The sequence below is a fragment of the Anopheles marshallii genome, chromosome 3 (assembly GCF_943734725.1).
Source record: "Anopheles marshallii chromosome 3, idAnoMarsDA_429_01, whole genome shotgun sequence".
NCBI lineage: Eukaryota > Metazoa > Arthropoda > Insecta > Diptera > Culicidae > Anopheles > Anopheles marshallii.
In genome coordinates, this window is record NC_071327.1 from 75,223,359 (window position 1) to 75,248,314 (window position 24,956).

Sequence of the window (24,956 nt, forward strand, 5' to 3'; positions counted from 1 at the left end):
AGTTACAGTGAAAAGGGTTTATCAATTTTCCAAATAACCATAATTCCCGTAGCAATGTTTAAATTTTAACAAATGCTTTTACGTGATTTCCAACCCTTTCATGAAACGTATTTGTGAGAAATTTTATTAAACTTGTAAAACCAAAAGTGAAAATGTCATGCAACATAAAACTGATAAGATTTTTGGACATCAAAGTAACCCACGCAAACTCACTGACCATTCCACAGCCGGACGTGCCATATTAGCAACTCAACACGCCACTAACGATCAACAGACTTATTGGCTTTTAACGACGAAATTTCCGAGGTCACCGTATACTACCAGCGTTGGGGGTGAAGCTGTAAAGCGCATGAAACCACAATCCCATAAAACCTGGGCAATTAAAATCCAACAACTGTTAGCTCTCTTCCGATAGCGGCAAACCAGTACCATCGAGATAGATTTGACAGATCTTCACGCTTTGTCATAAAAAAAACATGATCACGATAGAGTCGGTTTCCGGGTTGGATGGGACGATTGTCCTGTTGTGATTGCTTTTTGCACATTGTCCAGATAAAGTGTAGCTGTAAAACCGTACGTTTCCACCCATTCTCGCGCAAATCCGTTGGTATCGTAAATGTAAATTGCGTTTGGAAGAGTTAGAATCCACACAAAAACCGTGTGTACCGAAACATGCTGCGAAACCACTTTCTATCTACAATTCTACTTTTATGAGTTACCCCCAAGCTAAATGTCAAAGTTTGAGGTTAGGTTTTTGTGGGCATTTTTTTTCACGGTCGGGCATATTGGGAATGGCATTGGAATAGAGTTGATATAAACGCTAACACAACAACACACCCCTGTTTCGTACTCTTTCAACTCCTATTTCATCATCGTTTCCATCCAGTTGCGGCGAGTTGACACGAGAGAGCAAATTGCAATAACCTGTCGGCGGAAATGAATGCAAATAAAAATTGGCATTCCAAAAACAAACAGAACGGGTCAGTGTTTCAGCGACGAAAACAAAGCGAAACAAAAAAAAACCCGTACACAAACCCGATGCTGCAGTTAGGTTCTGGGGAATGAAATCGTTCACCGAACGCAATCACCAAACAAATTGCCGACGAGGCAACGTTACGAGCGTGAACTGTGAAGCGCCATTAGTGGACACCAGTGGCAATTCATGCAAACAAGCGGCGTACACCGTTCCAAAAATGCTTTAATTTATGGGTCCACCCGTGCTGCACCGGACCGTAACGCGGGAGGGTGATCTGCTTCTAAGGGTTGGTAGTTGATTAACTCTCTAGCTCCTCATCCTGCCCGATGCAATGTGCTCTAGCTTGAGTAACGACGTACCGGTCAAGATTTTAATCTAAATCTCTAGAATCAATTCCCGCCCGTGTTTGGCTTGACCGCCTCCAAACGAACCACCTTCGACTGGTGGTTTAAATTTCATCCCCTTCTTCCGACCACGCTCTAGAGAGTTAGCCGGAGAAATAAAAAAATGGTGACCACTTCAGCGTATGCGACGCGATTTCGCCATCACCAATCCGGTACAAACCGTTGCAGCCATTTGTTCGGTCTGGCTATTAATTGAATAACTGGAAGCCACCGTGGTCCTCCTCAGTCAGCAGAAGCACTTCCACCTATGCATGTCTGTATCGTCAATCGTCGGCTAGACGGTGGGGCCAGCATTATGGGTGCCTTCCCTCCCCCGACGCATGCAGCGGACACCCCGTAATCATCGGACACCACAAACGCCGCTAATCGTTTGCGTTGTTAAGTCTTAACGAAACAGAGCTTGCAAGCTTGAAGAAAATGAATTGAGCGAAAATAATGAACCCGAGCTTTCGAAAGGGACGCGACTATGTGACGCGTGTTTGAACCGTGTGGCAAATGTTCCTTTACGTATGGCTGACTTTAACCTACTTCCGACACAACGGGTTCGGCAAAAAGGGAGCGCTAACTGAAATAGAAAAAAAAGAGCAAAATTCACGATGAACTCCACCGGGCCACTAGGGTACTGGGACATGGGACATTGCACAATCAGTGTACAACCGCTCGGGGGTTGTAGAATTGGCACCACTTGCTGCAGAAAAATCTTTCAAAAGCGTTTGACGGGAGACAATCAAAGACATATTTTTTTAGTCCAAAGCCCCGAAAAATCTCCCACTGCTGCTGGGAGGCATTATTTTCCATGTCGGCTCAAATTTCTTTCCCGAACTCCCGACCAACTCGTCGACCGACAGCCACAAATCATCCGAGAATTTGGCAAGCATTCGTTGCGGATTGTCGTGCCGCGGGGGTCGAACTGGGTCAGATCAATCCCTTTTTTCTCTTCCCAGTTTTCAACCTCCCGCTGTAGTGCCTCGATGACAAACCTTCACTAAATCGGTTAGACCAAGTGCCCTCCTGGTCGTGATTCGGTCACCAACCGGTAAGCAAATCTCTCCTCCATATGCACGAATGTAAGATGAAACGCAGTGCGTCATAAATTTTAGCCAAAAATCACAAGTTCATGTCGATTTCATGGTCAGCTCTCACGATTAAGCTGATCGGTCGAATCGTGGAAGGAGTCGTGCCTCGTAGCCCGCGGCGGGTCACATTCCCAGCATGAGCGTAGAGACGCGTGCATTAACTACTCCTACAACAGGCCGAAATGCTCTTGGACCGTGTGTGGAAAAATGATGCTAACGCATTAAAGGTTGTGTAATACGCGCAGTTTAGCAGATCGTTGGGCAGCATTTATAATACAAGAAGAAATTGAGATTAAATATAATGGATCTTATTAAAATCTGTTAGTAAAAAAATCAAATTCAATTAACATGAGACTTATTTGTAATATAAAATGAAGACAAACTGGAGCTCTGGCAACACTTGTTCCAAGATGTGGGCAAGCATTTGTAACATGTCATTAAGTGCTCAATTAAAATGTTCATGTTTTTGTATCCGAACTCTTATCCGCCTAAAGCAGGTTTATCCAAACCCCAACCATCATTAGAATGTCCTCGTGATAAAGCAAAAGATTTACTGCTTTTGGAGTTCCAAAAATCGCTCAAGGCGTTGGTTTTTAAAATGCAGTTTTTGTTCATTTGGCGCCCGTCAGGATAAGGCTTTATTTCATCAGCCCAGCAAGGTTAAACGTAGCCAAACCCAGGTTGTTTCCTCCCAACCGAGCATCACCCTTAAAGTCGCACCAAACGAAAGAAAGAGAGCGGATTTGTATTTGATTTCACCGGAATGTTATGATTTATGAGAACGTGATAAATGAAGCCACATCGGACGTCGCTGGTCAAGAACTTCTCGAAGGACGATCGGACGGCTGTGTTTTGGGAGCGGTCCGTCATTTCAATTTGCCTATCAAAACACAATCCATTTAGCGTTGAGAGCAGTGGCTTCAGCCTAGGCAGGGCGGTGTGAAACGAGATCGAATCTAAACAGTCCACGCCGTCAACACTTTGTCGAAAGGGAGTCTTATTAATAACAATGAAAAAAAAAAAAACAAACGTTCACTTTCGATCCATAATGTACGCTTGGTAAGCGCGGTGGTCTCACCGGCCTTATGCTACAGGTGTAGTACAGCGTCCGGTTAATGAGATTAAAGCTTTTAAGCGCATGGCTGCGCGAGTGTGGGTGTGCAGCAGGGGGAATGAAATTAAATTCAAACCACCTTCGCAGGGAATGGGAAGATTCTTGAGATTAATGGCTAATTGCGATGAATGGTTTCGTTTGACACCGGGGTTCCCCTTCGAATGTGCATAAGAGTTACGAGCCTTGTGTGTTGTTTTTCTCTCGTTTCGACCAGACGATAACTATCAATTGGTTGGCGGTTGGATCCGTTTTATGATCGGCCGGCACCTCACGACACACTAGGGTGGCCCTCCAAATAAAGCCCGAAAGGGTCAGTTTAGTGTGCTACAAAATATTGACGCCACGATGTCCGAATGTCGTTCAACGAGGAGCAACAACCAAATGCCCGTGCGCTTAAAACAAAACGTGAAAACCAGACAACCGTTTTTCAAGGTTTCACTTCCTGACCTTCAACCCCCTCTCCTGCTCAGCGATCTCGCCCATCCTTCAAAACCATTCGGTCACTCTCGTTTCCACACCCAGTTCGTGACGCGTAAGAGGAACCGCCTGAAGCACCCGCCTAGCTGTACCTTTGGTGCGGCGAGTTTCACACGATACTCACTTTTGCGAGGGCGTTCTGTCAGAAAGCGCTCCGAACGGTGGTGGCTACAGTGACAGCATTAATAACATCCGTCACTACAGCTTCGATGAGGACACGGTGGCCATCGGCTGGCATCGATGGATTGAGTCTTTTGTTTTTAGTTTTCATTTTGTTTTCAGTTTTTTTTTCCTCTGACCAAACCAATTCAAGCGTTCGAAATAATCCTTTCTAAATCCAACGTTTCCACCCCTTTGTTCTCAGTCGAAATTGATTTAATTTGCTTTTCGACCATCTATAGCTTTTTTCGTTTGATTGATAATTTTTGTAACGCGATGCTACGCTTAATCGTCTTATCGTGAAACAATTATTTACGCTACGTGATTAATAGTGCTGGTCTGTTTGCAGCTGGTGTTCGGCCATTTTGAGATGCTAAAGCACTGGTGAACAATATGAGAATTTTTAATATTTTTTCCTCATTTTGGGTTTAAAAAAAATCATGAGAATTCACAGGACAAGCACAAGTACGCAGATTTTAATGTATTTTGGAACTTTTTTTTTCTAGTTTCCATTTTTGAATCCTCAACTTTAACGTGTTTTTAAATGTAAAGTAATTTAAAAAAATATAAATCCTACATTGTATTGGTTATTGAGTCAGTTAATAATGCTTATTTTCCATAAAAATTGGCGTATTGCTCAAATGTATTGGAATCTTAATCTAAAGCATAATCCACGTTAGTTTGGATATATTCAATTCGTCGAACATGAAAAGTGCACCTGATACTGGTGGTGCTCGGCAATCCTTATTGATTAACTGCTCTAGAAGTTAATGAGCTGTCTAAATAACTTCTACGTCAAATATTCAACTTAAGCTGATGTTCGAGTTACGAAGATTGCTCTGGTTTTCGCAATGAACGTATACTAAGAAAATATTATACCTGGAATGTATATACACGCCTGAAAGTATACAATGCTTTAAAAAATAAAGGTTTAAGGCTTCACAGTTGTAAGCAAATTATCCCAACTTTTTAAGAAATTTAACTCATCAGACATATCGGTGCACGAATGACATTTCGATTAACTCATACTTTGAAGTCATGCCACGGCAAAATCGTGGGAAGCAATAAAGTATCTCTCAAGCTAAACCCTAAGTTTTTTGTCAATAAAAAACTCAATTATATTTATGGAAAAAAGAAAAAGACATTGAGAAACAATTATTTAATATAATTTATATTCTTTTGTTTCATGTGTAACAAGCTGGTCTTTCGATGAGCTATTTCCAGCAAAAGAAAAACCTCATCATTTCCATTGCGCGCACACACGGTCCATAAATCAATAAAACTACTGAGAAATAACCAACAACAAGAAATAGAGCACCTGCCACCACGATTATGCCACAGCTTCGCGGCTAAAGCAAACATATTACTCCCCGCAGACAATGGAGCCACCGTGTCTGCACCAACAGCCGTAAGATCAGTGCCCAGCTACGGCCGGGAACTTCTTGCACTTCGGTCACGCAAGATTACGCAGCAAACGGCGTGTGTGCGCTTGCACGGATTCCGTCACCTCATACTTGCTCTCGATGCACATTCGATCTCGGCTCGGAGGCTCGTGCCAACGCCGTGGACTGGGACGCGTGGCGGTTACCGTTTTGCTAAAGGGTTATGGAATTTCGATTATGCCTTAGAATGCATCTTGCAAGTGCACAATGTACACACACCATCACCATCGCAATGCATTGTTGCTTGGTGAAGTAAGGTTTTTTTTTGTCTCCCCTGCTGTTGCTAATCCCCTTACAACGCAAGCATACAGCAGTGGACTGGTGAGCCGTACGGTGAAAAGATTAATTATTCAAATTCACCAATTAAATGGCAAAGTAAATTAAAAGCGTGCTGTTCCATTTTACCCATTTCATCTCGTTACCATCGACACGGTTTGCTGTGCGTTTGTTAGTTCAACTTCATTAAGGGGAAAGATTGATGAACGGTTTGTGTCTCGGCTAAAGGCGGGTTCTGTTTGTGCGGTTTGGTTTGGTCGTTTCATCATTAGTTGCAGCCGAGCAGCGAGTGTTTCCTCTTGCAACATGGACGCTGTGCGTGCGTTGGCCACCTGATTAGCTCCACCTTGCTGCTGATGCTGTTCGTGTATTGTCGGCTACTGTCAGTAAGACTGTCAGGCGAGTCAGCCACAACCCCAACCAAACTCGAACCGCGTACACCATCAATCACCGCTCAGCGATGCATCGATGCATTTCTATCAATAAACTATCGACCCTTGACAGACCACCATCAACAGCCCATCCACGGTGAGATCTGCTCGCATTGTAAGCGGAGGTATCCGCAAGGAATGAAGTTCTGCCCCGTGCCGATCGAAACCACCGACTGTGGCCGTCGTTCAACGCCAATCAACGACTCATTAAAAGATGGAGTGAAAATGTATAGGCAAAACCGTACGGAATCCTTTCCACAAATCGCATACGATCGCCTGTGTTGGGAAGTGTTTCAACGACGCTGTCATGCTTCATCTCTGTGACACATCACCGGCGTGTGCTCGCGTTTATGTGTCGGCCTGCTCGTATACATTATGTAAGTTAAATTGTTCAAAAACTCTCCCAACCGTACCTGCCCAACCGTACATGCCTCCCGTTCGCTGGCAGCTAATAGGTTTCGCCACACGTGAACCGCGGGTTGCTTGAAACGGTTGGCCACAGCTCCCTGGTATATCGTTTTCTTCGCCGACCGTACAATTGGAACAGTTGCAGTCAAAGTTTGACGGGTCTCGTTAGTGTCGGCCTTTGTCGAGATAATTTCAGAGGACGTTTGCTTCTGCCGCACCGCTGTGTGTTATCTGACATGGCATATTTCTTGAACACTTTCGTGTGCCCAGACGGGAAGACAATGTTTCAGTGACTAATGACAGTTAGAATTGTTCTGGAATATTGAAATTAATGTTGTTAACGAGAAGAAGCAAGATGTCTTAAAATTTGTTTCTAATATTTCGTGATATTATTTTTTTTTGGAAAATTACTTCAGTAGAAAGTTTAAAAAAATAATAGAATACTATACAAAGGCTTCCAATTATACATCAGAGTCTTCTTTTCATTTTTATCATTCTTTTTTTTATTAGCATTATGAACATTGAGTCTTTGCGAGACCCATTTAATTGGATCTCTTATTATGTTATTGTTTTTGGTGTACATTTTAATGATTTCACATCCTTTTTTACTAATTCTCTATTATTAGGCTAGTTCTAAAGGATTTTCAATGGAATAATCGGTAATAACAAAGGTATTATTTGCAATTTTAAATCCTCTTGAGGATAGGAATTATGCAAACTCCTAAAATTGCACCACATATCATTTTACTTCCATAGATAGATATTATTGTTAGATTTAATACTCCTAAAGACTCGAAAAACTTCCATTTTTTTCTTCTTTAGTCGGCGTTTTCCGACTCCTTTCATCTCTTGAAGAAATGTTATGTAAAATAAATATTGATCAAACAATCGAACAACAAAGTTATTACAAGGCACTGCCCGATCTAAACATGTCACTCGTTGCTTCAAGTTTAAGCTGATCGCTTATCGACTCCCGTTTTTCGAAAGTGACACATCTTTAGGCCGTCGATTTTGCTCCCTACACGTAACAACATAAGTCAATGATCACGTCAAATGTGTGCAAAATTTTCACATGACAATGCTTTCTCCTCCCGTGTATCTCGCGTGATCAAGATCATGCCGTGCGATAGGGAGCGAAGAAGGAAGGTAAACAAAATCGAAGACAAAAAAACCACACACTCACGTGCACCGTGACTGGTCACCGCAGGCAGCTCTAGTTCATTTCTTTTCGTACTTTCTGCTGCAAAATTACGCCACGTGGCGTCGAAATTTCACCACGTCCCACTGCATTCGCAGGCACGCACGCGTGTTGCGGTAATCTATCTCTGCTTCCATGCATCCTGACTCACTGCCGACATCCCGACAAAACTACTCCCTGCGCCAGATTGCATCGCATCCCCGCGTTTGTGTCTCGTGTTTTGAGCGGTTTGAGACACGAGTGCTGCTCGAATATTCGTACCACGAGCGCGTGTTAGACTTCATCTTAGCAACGATTGTCCGCCATTCAATGTGCCAAATTGGTCCGATGGGAAAGCATCTCGTTCGCGCTGGGAATGGGTAAGCGAAGGAAAAGAAAGCACAACACTGACACACAAGAAACGGACGATCGATTATACAACGGCACAATTGAAACGCACATAATTATAAGCTCCCCGGTGGCACACTGGTGTTCGGCTTTTTTATTGGAAGTTGAACAAAGTTGTGCACATTAATTCGTATGACATGTGTTACCCCTGTGTCACTGGTTACCCCTTGCTGTTCTAGCCTTTTCGCCCCCCCTACAGGCGCACGATGCACTCAGCGCGCACATAATGGTGGCACAGTTTTCGCATAACTCTGCATTCCGCGGCCATCCGCGAACATGTTGTACATTTAGGGTGAAGCCGAGGGAATGAGTGATTCTACATACACACAGACACAGCATTAACCTACGGCGACATGGAACCAAGCGGCTAGAAACGATGTCACTTCATTTTTGTCTCACGACACTGTCGCTGCCGGCCCGAACACGAACTCCGTGCGGTAAAAGTCCATACCTTCGATAGGCTGGTTAGGCTTTAAGGCCGCGAGAGAAGGCAGCCTCCTCTTAAATAATGGGTCACTCGTTCAGGCAAATGGTTGCGAGCAAACGTTTGACGCCGGTGCCACGGTATGGCTTACTTATCATACCGCGTCCGTCCCTCCGGTCATCATTTTCTCCACCAAAGAGTTCACCGCTCAAAACGAGGGCTTTATTAGCTGGTACCGAATTTGCCCGATGACAGATCAATTACCCAATGTGCCGTGGCGAACGTGGAAATTCCGTACCACGCAAACGTACCCTGTCCGCCATTTCGTTCGGGCCGGTGTTTTCCTGTCCGCTTGCCAGACGGACCGAAAACCTAACCGACTCCCACCGACCCTATTTTTATTGGAACGTTCGGAACCAAACTAAACCTTTGCCGGTACGCTCGTTTTCCTGTCCACCGATGAAGGGTTTTCGGTTCGTGCGTTACACGCATTTCACGAGCCCGCCCTATGACACACGTTGACAGCCTTGCATGGCACAACCCGATTTCTACGAAACAAAAAAACTGGGGCCCGTGTAATGGTGGAGAAAACCACGGAGGACCTTTCAAAAAACAAACAGACCTTACGCACGCTGAAATTTGATATTGTTCTGTTAGGGCGCATGGCACAGATAGCTTAGCTGGGACGCTTTTAACGCCGTGGAGACGAAAGCAGGAGAGACCTTTTCGCTGTTGATATCGGGTCATTGCGGTTGCGATGTCGTCATTGACGCACGACACGGGACGTGAAATGAAAAAGAACTCATATAATGAGTTGTGTGCACTCTTTGGGAAGTCATTAGAAGTTTTCATAGTATAATCTTAGTTTAACCTGTATCTGAAAAATGTGTCTAAAATATGTATGCAATTATTCGGGTGTTCGACGTTGTGGAGGTTGTTTTGAAATTCCAGCCAGTCTTTTACTAATGATCATCAGACCAATACATTCCTAGGTTAGGGTGTTCAATTTCCTTTACCCCAAATTTCCTTTACCCCCATCAAAAAAGTTTTTGATGTTGATGCTATTTATTTATGCCTTATTCTATGGAAACTACAGTGGAGTCGTAAAAATGTCACCTTTATTACGCTTAAAACACCAAAAGTGTTGATGATTCCGGTAGTTACGTTCTTCTTATAGATACGTACTTAATTGAATATAATTGAACGTCTTGTAGCTTCTTCTTGTGCAAAGGATACTGATGAAGCTACTTCAATGTCGAATTCCAGCAGCTGTAAGAAGCAGTAAATATTCAAAGAATTGCACTGGTCGGGATGATCATGTCATTAGCAACACATCGAACAATTCAATCTTAATAAAACTTTTAATAAATAAATAAAGTCTTTACGGGTCTGCCCGTAGATGAGATACAGTGCACCTTTTAAATCAATAATTGACATTCGCTCGAACTTAGAACTTCAGGCCACGCTTCAAAGCTTCATGACTGGCTGGTATTAAACATCTTCACCTACCCTCTACAAAGAAATCACACGAATGGCTGAATGATTCTACCTAATTCATAAAGTGACTACATAAAAATTCCAGCACGTGCGCCATCGAGCTTCCAAGAAACAAAGCAATATACTGTTGTACAAGTTTTCCTTAAAAAAAACCTGATAAATGAATCTGAATGGTTTTCAGGAACAAAAGATACACTGCGAAAATCATGAAAAAATATGACAGTTTTTTTCTAGGTACTTTTTTTGTTGTTGTCGGCTATTTTCCTCGAACCGAAAGGACGGCACTTTCAATCGAACGTAACCGAAGTCGGAATTGCCTTACCATGTAAACGCGTGTAACGGTGCTATCGGATATATCGTGCACCATGCCGCGTTATTGGTTTCGGCATCGTACATGTAACGCACATGGGCACGGATGGAGTGACTGATGTGCTGGAAATGTGTGTACCGGCTCGTATGTGGTGCGCTACACACGAAACGGACACGGTTTCCTAGTAGCAGGGCTGTAAACATCGCAACTAACCTAAACCTATCATTTCCCTTACAGGATTTTAATTAAGATAAATAATCTGGTTTTTTTGTAGTCGGCGGGTTCAGCACATATCTGCCTGTGGGGGGTTGAGTGTGGAAATAAAGTCTCTATTTAATTTGATCGTAAGAAATATTAAAAGATTATTTAGTATGCATTAAAATCGTGCACAACTTTTTCAGATGTTTCTCTTTTATCATAAATTGGGGTTTTTTTCCGGTACTTTATTATTCTGAGTCTTTATACATTTTTTTCATCTAGTGCACAATCTAAGTGAGTAATAGTTGTGAATTATTTGAAATCAGCCAGTCACGCTTCGGTGCTTATATCGATACATATTGGCTAGGTTTTACCAAATTGAATCTTTGAATGTCAATATCTATTGGATTCACGCCGTACAACACACTTTTATTTCATCACAATCAGCTCACTTCACTGTCGGTTCCCTCCGACTCCATTAGCTGTCACGATTCTCATCGTCACACAATAAAAAGAAAACCTCCGTTACACACCCCACCAACAAAAAAAAAGGGCGGAAGGAGATACGTTCGTGGCCGTTCTCACCGTCTATCACGCGCCCAAATTACAAGCTGATTATTGGCATGGCCCTAAATCCATCGCCGTCCGACGTTCGGACGTACAGATCGATGGGCCACCATCAGCGTACCGGGTTGGGACGCGCGTGCGCCCTCGCAGGGTCATTGGCTTAATTAAGCCGATCCGTGGCCGTATATCACGTACGCTAATGGAACTTTTATTGGCACGTCGTCGAAAGGGTGTGCTTACGGGCTGCCCTGCAACTGCCCTGCCCTGTCAATTCCCTGGCCGATTGCGACAAGCAACAACTACAGCACGATCGCAGTGACCACAAGTATTAACCATGCTGTAAGTACGTCCGTCCACCTCGAAAAAAAAAACGAAAACCCACCGACGGGGTGTGGATGTTTGCATTCGAATTCTCAGCGAACCGTAACTCCGCAAGATATCTTGGCAGGGGTGTGTACGCTACTTTGTTAAAAAAGGGTTATTTCGAACCCCGAACACGGTAGCCACGCGGTCACTTCCTACAACCGTCGATCGGGTCGCCGTTGTTGACTTTCAGTTATTTGTTGGCCTTTTGTACGCTTTTCGAAATTTGCTCGCAAGAATTTCGATCAATGCGGCAACGCATAAAACCACCGGCGACACCCCGGACATAGTCTGGCCATGGTAGAATGCAGCGTCTCGCAAGTGTGGCACGCGCGATTTTGATCCACAATCGCAGTGTACCTAGGCACGCGCACAAAGCGGTTTTTCGTGGTGTGGTTTTGGGGTAGCCGTCGTGGTGGGAAATTATGATCGTTGGGTTAGGTGTTGGACCGTAGAACAACTGGTTCGGATTCTTACCGCCCGATGGTGTCGTGCAATCGAAAACCGATTTTATGACAAGGTTGAGGTGGAATTGGAAAGTGTGATTTGATTAGATATGTGCAATATGTTGCAAAGTGGTAACTGCTTCCGCTGACACCCGGGGGTTTGGTGTGAAATATGTTACGGATACGTTCAGTTTGTTGTTTTATTACCTAATCAATAATAGTTTACCAGATTGGCTGCTTCATACAAGTGGGGAATTGTGCGTGAAAAAGAAAGCGATCAAATGTCTTTATTTTGGGTAGTTAATAAGGATTATTAGGATACCGAAATTGCTTATTTGTGTTTCTTGTTTAGATCAAAATTTCTTAAGAAACAAATCAGAATATCATCAATACAGGAAATGCATTTCCAAGTACGTTAACATATGCAGTTGGAAAAAAAGAAAAAAAAAAACACTCACACAAAACGTCACACAATAAAAATTATGATGAATTGGACATTGGTCCATACTATTTTTAATGTTTTAATTTAAAATCATTGCTTAAGGTTACGTTTTATTTCACATCACAAAAAAATAAAGGATAGAAATCGAATTTGTAAAAGAAATTACTCAAAACGAACCTTCAGAATGAATAAATATCTTTCACGCGTGACCTAGTCGACTAATTCCAATCCGTGCTGCATTGAATACTGCACGCATTACACCTTCAAGAAGAACCGTTTGTTCTCCTTCCATTATTGTTTTCCTTTAAGGTTTTCAAGTGCACCCTACACTCGTTCCGGTCTCGATATCGATATCGAGCGATCGAAACGGCTGCTATCTACGTCCTTACTGGCGGTCTCCACCAAAAAAAAAATCAAAGGGTAGACGGTCCGGTGACCTTAACATACCAGCTGGTACCCATCCGCCCGGTACCGTTCGTTTCCCTTCCAATCGACCCACTTGCCACGCATCATCGACCATTCGTCCAGTGGTACGGAGATCCGGAACCGAAGCGACCACGTGTAGTTTTGCAAAGGCTGGCCAACATTGGCTGCCCTGGATACAGGTACTCTATTGTGTCTCGCTTGGTTGATGACTTACGTGTTATGCTTTTCTTTGGTTGATCGTTCCCGTTTATGGTGGTTGGTGGTTATGGTGGTCTTCTTCGAACCGATTACCCGTTCAACTCCGATCGATCCGGATCACTCTGCTCGTCGGATCATCGTTGCAACATGCGAACATTGTCTCTCATTTGGGTGTATGCCGCTTCACGGCGAGCCCCGTGTGGCCGGTGGGCCGTTGTAACGGAGTATGCAATCATACCATTATTATGTCATTAATCTGCCTACTCTTCGTTTTGCGTGCTACACATCAGCGTGAAAAAGATCATCAACGATAGTTTACGCACAAGACGGTCGGATAAGCGCGATGTCGCACTGTGTGTTCCAATTTTACCGGCCACGCTTCTGGAATGTAAGAAATTTTGATTAATCTAAAACACCCCTAAATGGTGACGGGATCTCCACCTGGTCGGGACGGTTTTGGTCAGCACCGAGCACACCGTCCTTTCCATCAAACGTGTATGCGCAAGCGAAAGTCATAACGATTTGCAAATCAGCCACCGTCGATCGGTCGCCGATGGACGGTTTTATGGACATAACTGGCGTGGAATGTGCCACCGATCGTTACTTTGTGCATTGAACCAGGAAAAAATGGCGATCGCTTGAGCAATATGCAGCGGACGAAAGAGATACATTCACTTGCGTTCCATTTTCACGACTTAACGTCTCTATGTCTATTGTCTCTAGACAATAGTAATTTAAATTAAGAAATAAATCATATAAAAGCGAGGATTTGTAGCACATTGGAAAAAAGGCCAAAAATCGAACATTTAAACCTCCAGAACAAACAACGTAAAAATATGAAACCCACAATGTGTGACTAATCACTTTAATAACATCTATGAACGGTTCCAAAAAAAAAGAGCCAAAGAATTCCACAAAACCGAACACCTCTCAGGGAGCCACAAACTTCATTATAACACCAACAATTAGAGTGGCCTCCCCGCCTGGAGGTAGTCATGAGTGACTCGTACTTGACCAGCGAGATCGTAAATCAATCGTCCAAAGGAGCGGCCATTCATGTGTCAACCCCGAAAAAGAAGGGTTTGAATATGGGGCGAATTCTGTTTTTTGTCGGTGTTTTTTTTTTGGGTGTGCATCCACCCGTTCTTTGGTGGTGAGTCGTAAATCAACCATGTGTACGTTTCGGTGGCTGGCATACAGCGAATTGAAGGTACATTAATACCCCCAGCATTTAAGCTGTCAGAGTGCTGTCCACCATTGTCGGGGTGTGCGATATGGAATTCTTTTTCAGCGTTTTTTTTTACGGACAGTTCTATAAAACTACTTCATTATCAATCACCATGTGCCAAAATTGGATCAGATCTTGATTGCCACGGGTTGTTTACATTGCGATTATGTTTGATGTGAGATAATCCTCAAGGAACGTGCAAAACACTATCCGTAACAATGTCTCATGTTATTCAAGTTCCTCTGGTCAATTAATTCGGGTGCCGGTTTTGGACAGTGTCATAAAATTGCCGATAGGTTTGCCTTGCAATGCTTGGTCGTTTTATGACTGCATTAGCAGCGTGTCACATGCGGTAAGAGTGTGTTGAACTAGTTTTTCTTTGCTTTGCTTCTTGAGGTGAAGCTGAAGTCGTAAAAGTTAATTTCTCCCACAAAACTGCGTGATTTTACGAGCGAGCGAAATGTGATGCATCATTGCGTAATGCTAAAATTGTCATTCGCAGTATGATGCCAAATTTAGATGCACTTTCTATTAGCATTTACTTTCTCGAACGTTTCGGGAACCGTGCAAAGCGTTGCATTTCAAAGTGAAAACTTGCATTACTACGCACTAAAAGAGGTGGAAGCTATCTGAACTATGAGCAGCTTCGGGAATGTTTAAACACAACACTAGGAATCCCCTTGATGTGTTTGCAAACAAAACTGCATCTTAATTTGATTATCTCTCATCCGAGTGGCGTAAAATCGATTAAAATCCACACTAGGCACTCGTATACTAGCAGAGCATTTTGTCTAGCACAACACCCCGAGTTTTGTAAACAAAACACGGTTCGTTCAACATGGAATTGATAAGCTTTGTCGACCGATCCAATGATAAGTTCTAATCAAAGCGCCGTTGTGCGAGCGGCTCTCATCATCGTAACAATAACGTGAAATCGTAAAATCGCAAACCTCAGTCAGTTCTTTCCAGAATGCGGCCCTTACAGGTTCCGTCTGTCCTGCACATTTCCTACGAGGAGAAGAAGCTGATTGCGTATTTGGCTGGTAGCGGAACGACCGTCTGCAGTCTTTACTTGCTAACCATGGCCGGTCGCTCATTGAGCTTTTCCGATCAAAGTAGCCCTTGCTTTTCCGAGAACAGTGGTGAGTGTGAAATGAAGGGAACCCAAACCAATTAACCTTTTTTTTGACAAACAAAATGCAATACTCTTTCTACCCTTATTCAGCGTACAACCTGGAAATTACCCTCGTGGTTATCCTTTCCATCATCTACCTCGTCATCGGTGGAGCATTCTTTTGGGGCATACGGCAGGAAAAGGCTAAGTATTTGCTACCGTTTCTCTGCTTCCTAGTTGCTGCGACCGGCTTCCTTGGCCATGCACACATCGATTGGATGCTGTTCGAGGCGGGATCCGGCGAGAGACAGTTTGGCATTTTTGCTTTCATCTTTGCAACGCGTGAGTTTTATTGTGTCGAGCTGTAAACAACATTGCTAAACAGTGATCTTTGCTGTGTGAACTTTTTTCCCGTTCCAGTGGTTCTTACATTTGCCAGCACAATCATTCTGCTGCTGTACCGTGAAATGAACTCGGGCAAACGCACGAAAAAGGATAGCTTTGAAGTGTTTTATGATGATGAAAAATATTGATTTCAAAGTAAAGCGTTGGCGGTACCGTTCGATTAGAGTTAAAATAAGTATTCAATTTAAAGAAATTTATGTGCATTAATGCGTTTGTCGAAACTGTGTGGTTGTTAGCGTACCAGGGTGAAAATGTGAAACAACCGGTATTCGAACTGTGTTTTGTAGTAAAAGTGCTTAGTGTAGGCAATGCAGTGCATACATATTCAATCGAAATGCTTATCCGTTCAAATTCAATCTAAAACCTAGAGCAAGAAAAAGAATTTATTTAAAAAGGTATTAGTTTAGCAACTCACTCCTCCCTTTCTTTGTGGTCCATTATCTAATTATCTAACCATCAACTCTCATTTACAATTCCAATGTTAAGAATTTGGGTTTTGAGAAAAAAATAATCCTTTCTTTATTTTGTAAAAGATCATCAAACAAGAAATTAGCAAAGCATCTTTTGCGCAGAGATGAAGAAGTTCCAGATGATAAACAATTAAAAGTCCTAATTTTGTAATGTTGAAGCATGCTTAATGAGTTATTCTTACGGATTTAAGAAATATTCTTGAGGTTACTCTAGAAAGATGCGTGATACCAACATGAAATTGATACTTATTTTATCTTATTTTATCTTTTTTAATGTGAATAATCTTACTCACCGACTTCAATCGATTCGGAAATCCTTGAAGAGTTCATTTAGAAATCTTTTGAGAGAGTTAGAAATTCGAATTGATGTCCTTGAGAAATTGAGTTAATTGTATGTTAAGAGTTTGTAGTATACGAAATCTTCAACATCTTGTTAATTTCACACAATAATCCCTCTTCAGAGTGAGCTAGCTGGAACATAAACTACCGCGTAACTCAAAGAAGTTATGTATGTTTTACTTGGGGAGTAATAGTAGCCAGGTTTTTCTTACTGGTTTGATGCCTAACCTTAAAATATCGAATAAAAAAAATCCCTCAGCTAAACATTTACCCTTTTCTGTGCGAACTCTCAAATTTACTATCTTGCCGAGGTAATGATAGTTTAGACTAACTTTCTGCTGCTTTAAACAGTATCTGTCGTTCCTTATTCTGTAAGCATAACAACAGACAGTGCACTTAACGTAAAAAAAACACTCCGTCGAAAACGCTTTCACTCTCGAGGCAATGCACAAAACGTGCGGTCCATTCTGCCAACACTAATTAGTGCTTTGGCATTCGTTCGTCAAACGCACGACTTCACCCAACACCTTCAGGCGGCTTTTTGGGACATTCCCACCGAATCGCGACCGCACGTACTGTGGGCAAGCAGCGAACAACGTTGTTTTTTTTACCTTCTTCTAATTGCCAATAAACGATCTCGTTCAAAAGGCAAAACTTTATCCCACCCACCCCGATGCCTGGTGCGTGGTGCTAATAACCGTTCTCACTCGTTTGCTTCTGGCATGCATGTTTACAATCACACCGCCAACGCCACCGGACAAGAACATGTACGAGCGGTATGTATGGCTTAGCTTCAGTAATTAGCCCCAGGTTCGGCAAGCGAGATCACATTATTGACAATTTTTTTCCCCCTTTTCACAGGTGTTTGCACGCAACTGCTAGAATGTGTGCTCGTTGGTTGTGCGGCCAAGTGGAAAAAAGTACTTAAACATATCAAACACCATTACTTAACAAATCGTGCACAGTGAAACTCATTTATGTACGAGTTTTATGTTGTCCAGAGCTCAGTTCGCTAATTTTTGCACCGATCGTAACGACATGATAATGACCTCGACCGTCTACGCTACCTACCCCTTTTACCCCTACCCCTGCCCGTCCACCCTTTTTTTTTTCTTTTCAGAAGAGAGATTCAAATCTTCGCTTGCAACCAATCTGCAATTCTCAAGCGCTTGCAACACAGCACCGAAAGCGGTCGTGAGGGACCAACCATTTTCCTAACGCATGATCGATCGAACCAATATTCTATATCGAACCGCACACAATCGATCGCTGGTGCTTGCGCTTTGATTAACCTCACGATTTTGAGCCGCCAAACAAAATGGCAGGAAAACTGTGCGTCTGTCGATTTCCAAATCGGTTCGCCACGGCACGAATGAATTATTTCAGGTCAGCATTGAGATTGAGCGTGGTTTTAGGTGATCGTTTCAGAGCGACGTGCAGTGACAAAAAGCCCAACCATCCAGACCTTCCTTTGGAGCAGGTGGCTTAAGCAGTTAATTTTCGCCTTAAAAGTACTCCCCGCCTAGCAATCGTGTTTGTCGTTAAACAAATCGCCCAACCGAGCGAACCAGGACCAACAGCTTAGCCCACTCAAGTGCCTCGCTGCAGTCCTATAATAAAATCTACCAGAAACGAGACTCCGAGTCTGAAGTCAGCGGAACTGAACCGACCTTGCATTCCAGCAACGGCCAACCGGACCAAGCCGGTGAAGGTATCTCGGCCCGGCTGGTGACTGCAGACACGGCACACGATGCAACACGCACCCTTCGCAGCCAGTCTCCAATAATTCCGTGTGGTCTACGAGGGAGGGCATCATTCCGGTCTCTTCGTGCCACCCTGGTTTCAGGGGCATCCTTGATCAAGCTTTGTGTAACGGAGATTGCCGAGACTTATTGTGTGTCCGCGTGCTTTTCCTTCAGCATGCATTTCGCCCCAGATGATGTTGGCGCCAGATTTTCACAGATGGCATCTAGTGAGTGTGTTGACCGTGTTGAGTTTTCCCTTGGTCCAATTTTCGCATACAAAATGATTATGTTTCTGCTTCGAATACACGACCCAACTCAACAACTCAATTTCCACTCGAAATTCCAAATTTAATTTAACTTATTTTATAACATCCGCCTTCCGACGAGGTTGTGTTTTCGAGTTGCCACATACGGTTGTGAATTGTGCAGAGTTTATGTCTGTTTTATGTTTGGTAATATTCTGCACGCGTATTATGTAGGAACATTCCTGACCCAACCCACCATAACATGGCCAACCCAAAACGCGTGCAGTTCGCTGCTCTTTTACGTAAACTTTGATGCCGGAAAATGGAGAAAACACACTCGTGGATAGGGCTGTATCGGATTCAGGTTGTTTGTTTTATAATTGGAAATGTGGGAAGGGTTGGACTCATTTATTTCGTGTTTATTTAATTAAGAATGTTACGAAATTGATACGGAAAACAGAAAATAATATGTGCAAAGCAATCAATCAGAGGGCAATGAAACCAACCACTCCGAAGAATTGATTGTTCCGAATGCAACCAGCGGATGTTTCCTCATCGAGTCGTATTTAGTTATTTATCAATGGCTTCGGTAGTCGACTTAAGTGCATTTGTGGCGAAACAGCCCATCAGCGATAGTAGAACAATTCTACTGTTCAATTCTTGAATGGAACGGGTGGTTTGCTATTATTTCGCCCTAATTTAGACCAGCTTATCGTACAGCCGCTAGCAAACTGTTCCACATTCGAGTAGTAAAACGACCGCACATTGCAACAAACGGGTATTGCTCAGCACGCCAGCAATGCATCGGCAAACAAAAGAGAACGAAATGGCGACATTTTCATAGGACAAGCAAACGTTGCAAATCTCGCTACACTTCTCACGCCACATCACCATTCATTCTAACGATTCTTCCCACCCTAAGGAAACACCCAACCGAGCACACAATGCACACGGGACCGGTGGCGTCCTCTGAGTGATGTGGGGCGCCCGCCAGGCAATAGTGTCGGTGACGACTGTGAACATATGTTTCCATAACTGTACGCGAAGCCGGGGAGAGGGAAAACGTGTCGCTGATTAGATTAATCTCAGCTCACGACATCACCTTAATTAGAGTAATCATGGGCTACCGGTGCACTGGAACGCCGGAGCTTGTGTGTGTGTGTGTGCGTGTGGGTTCTTTTTTTTCAGCCCTACGTCTAACGGTGGAGCACACCTGCACTCGAACCGGACAGCTGTGTTGTCTTTTTTTTTGCACTATCAGTGACAAACGTTATGAGCTGTTGTAGAGCTCTCCCACCATACGATCGTCAGGGTCACCGAAAGTAGCAAAGAAATATTCATTCAAACTCCATCTGGAGTTACACATCTTGAAGATATGGTCTACCTGAATGGGGTAGACCCCTTTCACTCGAAACCAACAGAAAAAAGCTCCCGTTTTTCATCAACCCTAGCAATACCAGCACGAACGACACGAAAACGCCAACGAAATGACGCCACGCATGATCTCGTCCGCCGGAGCAACAACACGCTTCGGTACATTATTGTGCGTTTGTGAATCGGTTTTTTTTTCTTATGAAACGTCGTTAAAAACGCGTCGTACACAAATTACTTTCGCCGGTCGACGCCGTTTTGTGGCTTTATTGTGATATCCGATCCGTCATCCGGTGGCCGTCACGCCACTGACCAATTGCATAAGACCGCCAGCACCAGCACGGACACCGTCCGGATGCACGGCCTCCGGTTTCCCACGGGCTCAAGACGTTACTGCCGCTCCGGTCCCGCAGACAAGGGGATCGTGCATTGTTCGGCGAGCTAGTCGGAGTACCCGAGTTTCGCCCGGAGCTTGGAACAATCGTACACGACGCGAACGTTTGCCGAACCCTCTTTTGGAAGTTGCTAATCTGTTCGCCAATTATGACCGTGACATGAAGCCGCCGATCAAAACAAACGTTCCAACCCAGTGCAATGAAAGGGCCGAGCCGGTAAAGATGGAAGTTTGCCAACTGATCGTACGGTCGGTGTATAAGTAAGACGATTAAATTGCTTCCGTCTTGACAGATACAAATCGTACCGAATTGCGGACAAACATTTCCCATCAATTGGTTATATTTTGGGGCGATTTTTCATGCCTCTCTAGTTCGCTGTCTTTTAACTATATGTTAGCTGCGACTATTTCTAAACTTCTTGATACCAACACAAAAAAGGGCGGTAGTCACGGAGGTCACCAATGATTAGAACACCTGCAATATCACAAACGGCCCACTGTACGGGGTAAACTTCCTTTCTCCACCGTAATCGACTATAGCTAGCCAACACCATTAATTTAAGCAGCCATGATTAAAATGTGCCCCGGTGTGTTCAGTCAGATTGGCAGGTGGTAGTCAAATGATATCCGCTCTGAAAAAGTTGCCGCCCATACTCAGAAGTAGGCGATAGTGATCTTGAGCGGAAAAATAACACCCCAAAGATCTTAAAGGCGCGCAAGAAGCCATCCGAGTTCAAACAACCTGCGGACCGGATCCTCCTCCTCTTCGAAGGTGATACAGTCCTACCTGGGACAGAACTGCCCTTACACAAAGCGGGCCCTTGCGAACGAACAAGCGCGATCAATCAGTTCGTCACTAATTGATTTGTCACGCATCGCGATCAAGTGATATCGATTAAACCTAATAGACAACGGTCGTACATCGTGCTACAGATGGAAATAAGGTTAATTTAGGATGGGTTTCGATGTCTGGCTGCGTGTCGCAGCATGCCGCTTTCGATACGAAGGATGAAGCGATGAAGACATCTCGATCGAATTTGGTATGCTGTAAGCGATAAAATCAGCTGCGTTTGCTTGCTTCACATTTGTTTTGTAGGATTTTTTATGGGCAATTAAAAATTGATACGCTGAAATCGATGGGACGGGACCATTCAAAGCTGTTTTGTTTACATGGCCTTGGACATTTGTTTGTCCACACTTTAGGAAGGTTATCGCTAATTTAATATGAGGGATTTAGGTAATAAAATAATTATACAAGCGTTATTTTCCATTTTTTAAATTCACATGATCTCTCTGAACACAACAGGTTGTGAAAGGTGGTATTGTATTATTCAATTAAGCTCGCTGTTTTTAATTAGGTAACAAATACAATAAAACGAAAGACACCAGTTCAAAACACTAACTCTTAATCCCGTCGTTTGAACCCTACAAAGTGGCACACCATAAAACAAGGAACGTGGGTTTAATGAGCAAACATTGGCTCTGACATTCCGCCCACACGAACCCTTCCCAAATCGCTGGACTTTCATGTCCTATAATTGGACATTTTGAATTGTCTAGCCGCTGTTGGATGCTGGTTCCTGGCGAGTCTACTTAGGAGTTTCACTCCCCTATCCCAAGAAAACCATTCGCCGGAAGGAACAACTGTCAGACCCTCGTCTCATTATGCCAACCGTACGCAATTTTCGCATAGAAAAGAACCTACCTAACCTTTGATTTGTGTAAGAAGTAACCCATGGGAGATATATGAAAAGTTCCAAGGAAAATATGACATTTTTGGAAGGGAATTAATGCGTAATATGCCCTTTTCACGATAGAGTGTCTGCGACATTATACTAAAACAACCTGTCAAAATGGTGCGCCTGACGTCGTCGACGTTAAGATAAACGATTTAGGTGACTATCTATCATCAAGTGATCGGTTTCACTAACGGTACAACTAAGAACGCTACTAGCACCCTTCCGGGAGTTGTTCCGTACGCAAGTACAACCATATACCCCACCCGTACTACAAACGGGGCGACAAGACAGGGCGTATTAATCATAATTGAACTCTCACGTCTTGAGACGCTAGAAGCTCGCGAGCCTTCCTATGAAGAGGCAACCTACACGTTGTTCTTTGTCCTCGACCGAGGTCGAGGTGTGGTCCACCACGAAGTGATCATAATCGCGTGAGATTCTACCGCGCCGCACCGCATTGCCTACCGGATCAAAATGTCAATACCGCGTTCAAGAACGGAGCGTTCCCGGTCTCTGTTTGGCTTCCCTTTCAATTTTTGTCATTCAGCAAGGCGGAAGTCATCGGGAGTCAGCTCGGTGGCACGAAACAATCGGAGCACCTGCTTCATTTAGCAAAGCCTACACAACCGATGGTAGCAAAAAATGTACCATTATGTCTGAAACCACTTTTCGGCACGCTGACGGAGGTTGGCTGCTGGTGAACGGTTTATTTTGTGGTTTCGCCGAATTAATTCTGGGCCGGGGTTTGATTGCTTTACCGGTTGCTACTACTGTGCGGATACGTGGTTGTTCTAAGCAGGCACAAAAAACTTCCTATCTACATATCAAACATACATGCTGGTACGTACTCAGGGACAATGTCAAGTGATTGCGAAAGTCAATGTCAGAATATGTCGGTACCTCAGATATCTTTCAGCCGAGTACTCCCGAGGCGAAACTATGGAATTAATTTTACGCTAGATCTATAGCAAGATCTCATGATTTTCTGTTCCACACCATCGTCGTCATCTCTCGTAAATGATTGTCGCTGTTTCCCACAGCACCTTGGTTAGCTCAAGGAGTGACTCATGAGATAGGTTGTGTAACAAGCTCTCAGCCTGCAACTCAACACGTTTAGGGCCACTTGGCATCCTAATCCCGGGCGTTAAACATAAACACTTGCGAAAGAAATGTAGATTCAAGAATCAGTTTCAGATAAAACGCATGCTGAAGGACGTGATTCGTGTCAGAAGATACGTACCAACCGAACCATTTCATCATTCGTCATAATCCCTCAAAACATGGCACTCGCTGCGGTGCAGTTCTCACTCACGCTCACCACAACCACATCTGAACACCGCAACACTGCAGGACCCCTACTTCAGCCGGCCTTGATCAGTTTGGTGGCAATTATGGTGCCGGTGTGACAACTTTTACCGAAAAAAACTTCATCATCTCCTAAAACAAAAGCCCACTCGCTCGACAGAGAAGAGGGGATCTGCTGGAGATCCGATAAAAAGGAAGTATATCGCGTTGATATTGCGGGTCTCCAAATCACGGTCTCTGCAACTGGTGTACCGCCGGTCGCCCGGTACCACTAGGTCGTAAATAAGATCGTAACACAGGACCGAACTCGTTTCCATGACTGATAATCATGCCACCGACAAGGCCACCGGTGTGCTGTGACAGGTGTTGCAGGATGCAGAAGTACAAACACCCGGATAAGTGCGCGGAGTAGCTGTTACACACCCGCCTCGACTCTTGGTGGTTTCAACTTTCGAAATCGACCAAACAACCAAAAACCGCCTGCAACAGTGCCCGTGACGACCGAGAGTCCTCTCACGGAAAGGCATCCGTGTGGCGACGGTTAAATGCTTGCACGATCACCTTCTCACTCGGTGCGCTCGTCCACTGGAGGGCTCTCCTTTACGCAGGGACCGGCGCAATGTCAACAAGTTATAACAGTGGGCAGACCATGCCACCACCCCTTTTTTTAGCCACCAAAACGGTTAGCGGCTAGATGTCCTGCAAGCTGCACGGATCGAAGACCTGCCCGAACGGTACTTGCTTGGATTTACCAACGCAAACGACATTCTTGACCGTCACTGACTGTTTACTGGCACGCACTGAACATTAAGGTTCAGTTTAGAGCATTTTAATAACCTGAAACCGGAGTCAAGCACTGGGTGCGCTAGATCTCGACGACACACCGACCTTGTCCGTGATAGGTGGAGTGTGGAGATTAAGAAGAATATAAAAACGCACCCCAAGCACTGCCTAATTTGCTGTAATCGATGATTAAAGTTAAATATGGTTGCAGGTATAAAATGTACGCAACCAATCAATCTCAACATTGGACAGTGGTGATTGTATTTTCGTCCAAGAATGCTAGGTGATACTTCCTTGTCGAGGCTTGTTGGTGGCGGTGGCCATCCAAAGTGGGTTTGTTGAATGTTTAAAATGTGTTTTTTTGTGTGTTATTAGACACTCTATTAGACATGTCGTCAGGTTACTTTCGTAAATGTCTTAGTTATGTCTGAGATGTGATTGCGATTTTTTGAAAGTGTCAATTACTCTAGAATCAAATAACATGTTGTGTTCCAAAAATCATTTCTAATGTGATCTAAACTAGACGAAAAGCAATAAGGTCAGGCCTTTATTCACGAAACAGAAAATTGACGAATTTATGTAACATTCAATATTTGATT

General features: G+C 43.8%; 1 protein-coding gene across 1 annotated transcript; it reads left to right on the top strand.

Moving 5' to 3' along the window:
• The first annotated feature begins 15,417 nt into the window (after positions 1-15,417).
• Positions 15,418-16,094, top strand: LOC128715038 (uncharacterized). Its single transcript, XM_053809919.1, has 3 exons — positions 15,418-15,589; positions 15,673-15,903; positions 15,982-16,094. The coding sequence occupies exons 1-3, from the start codon at positions 15,418-15,420 to the stop codon at positions 16,092-16,094; spliced, it is 516 nt and encodes a 171-aa protein (XP_053665894.1).
• The last annotated feature ends 8,862 nt before the right edge of the window (positions 16,095-24,956 follow it).

Bases quoted from the DNA above. Each gene is read 5' to 3' on its own strand.
- LOC128715038 (XM_053809919.1), top strand. From the start codon at position 15,418: ATGCGGCCCTTACAGGTTCCGTCTGTCCTGCACATTTCCTACGAGGAG. The intron at 15,590-15,672 runs GTGAGTGTGAAA...ACCCTTATTCAG, and splicing joins TTGCTTTTCCGAGAACAGTG to CGTACAACCTGGAAATTACC. The intron at 15,904-15,981 runs GTGAGTTTTATT...TTCCCGTTCCAG, and splicing joins TGCTTTCATCTTTGCAACGC to TGGTTCTTACATTTGCCAGC.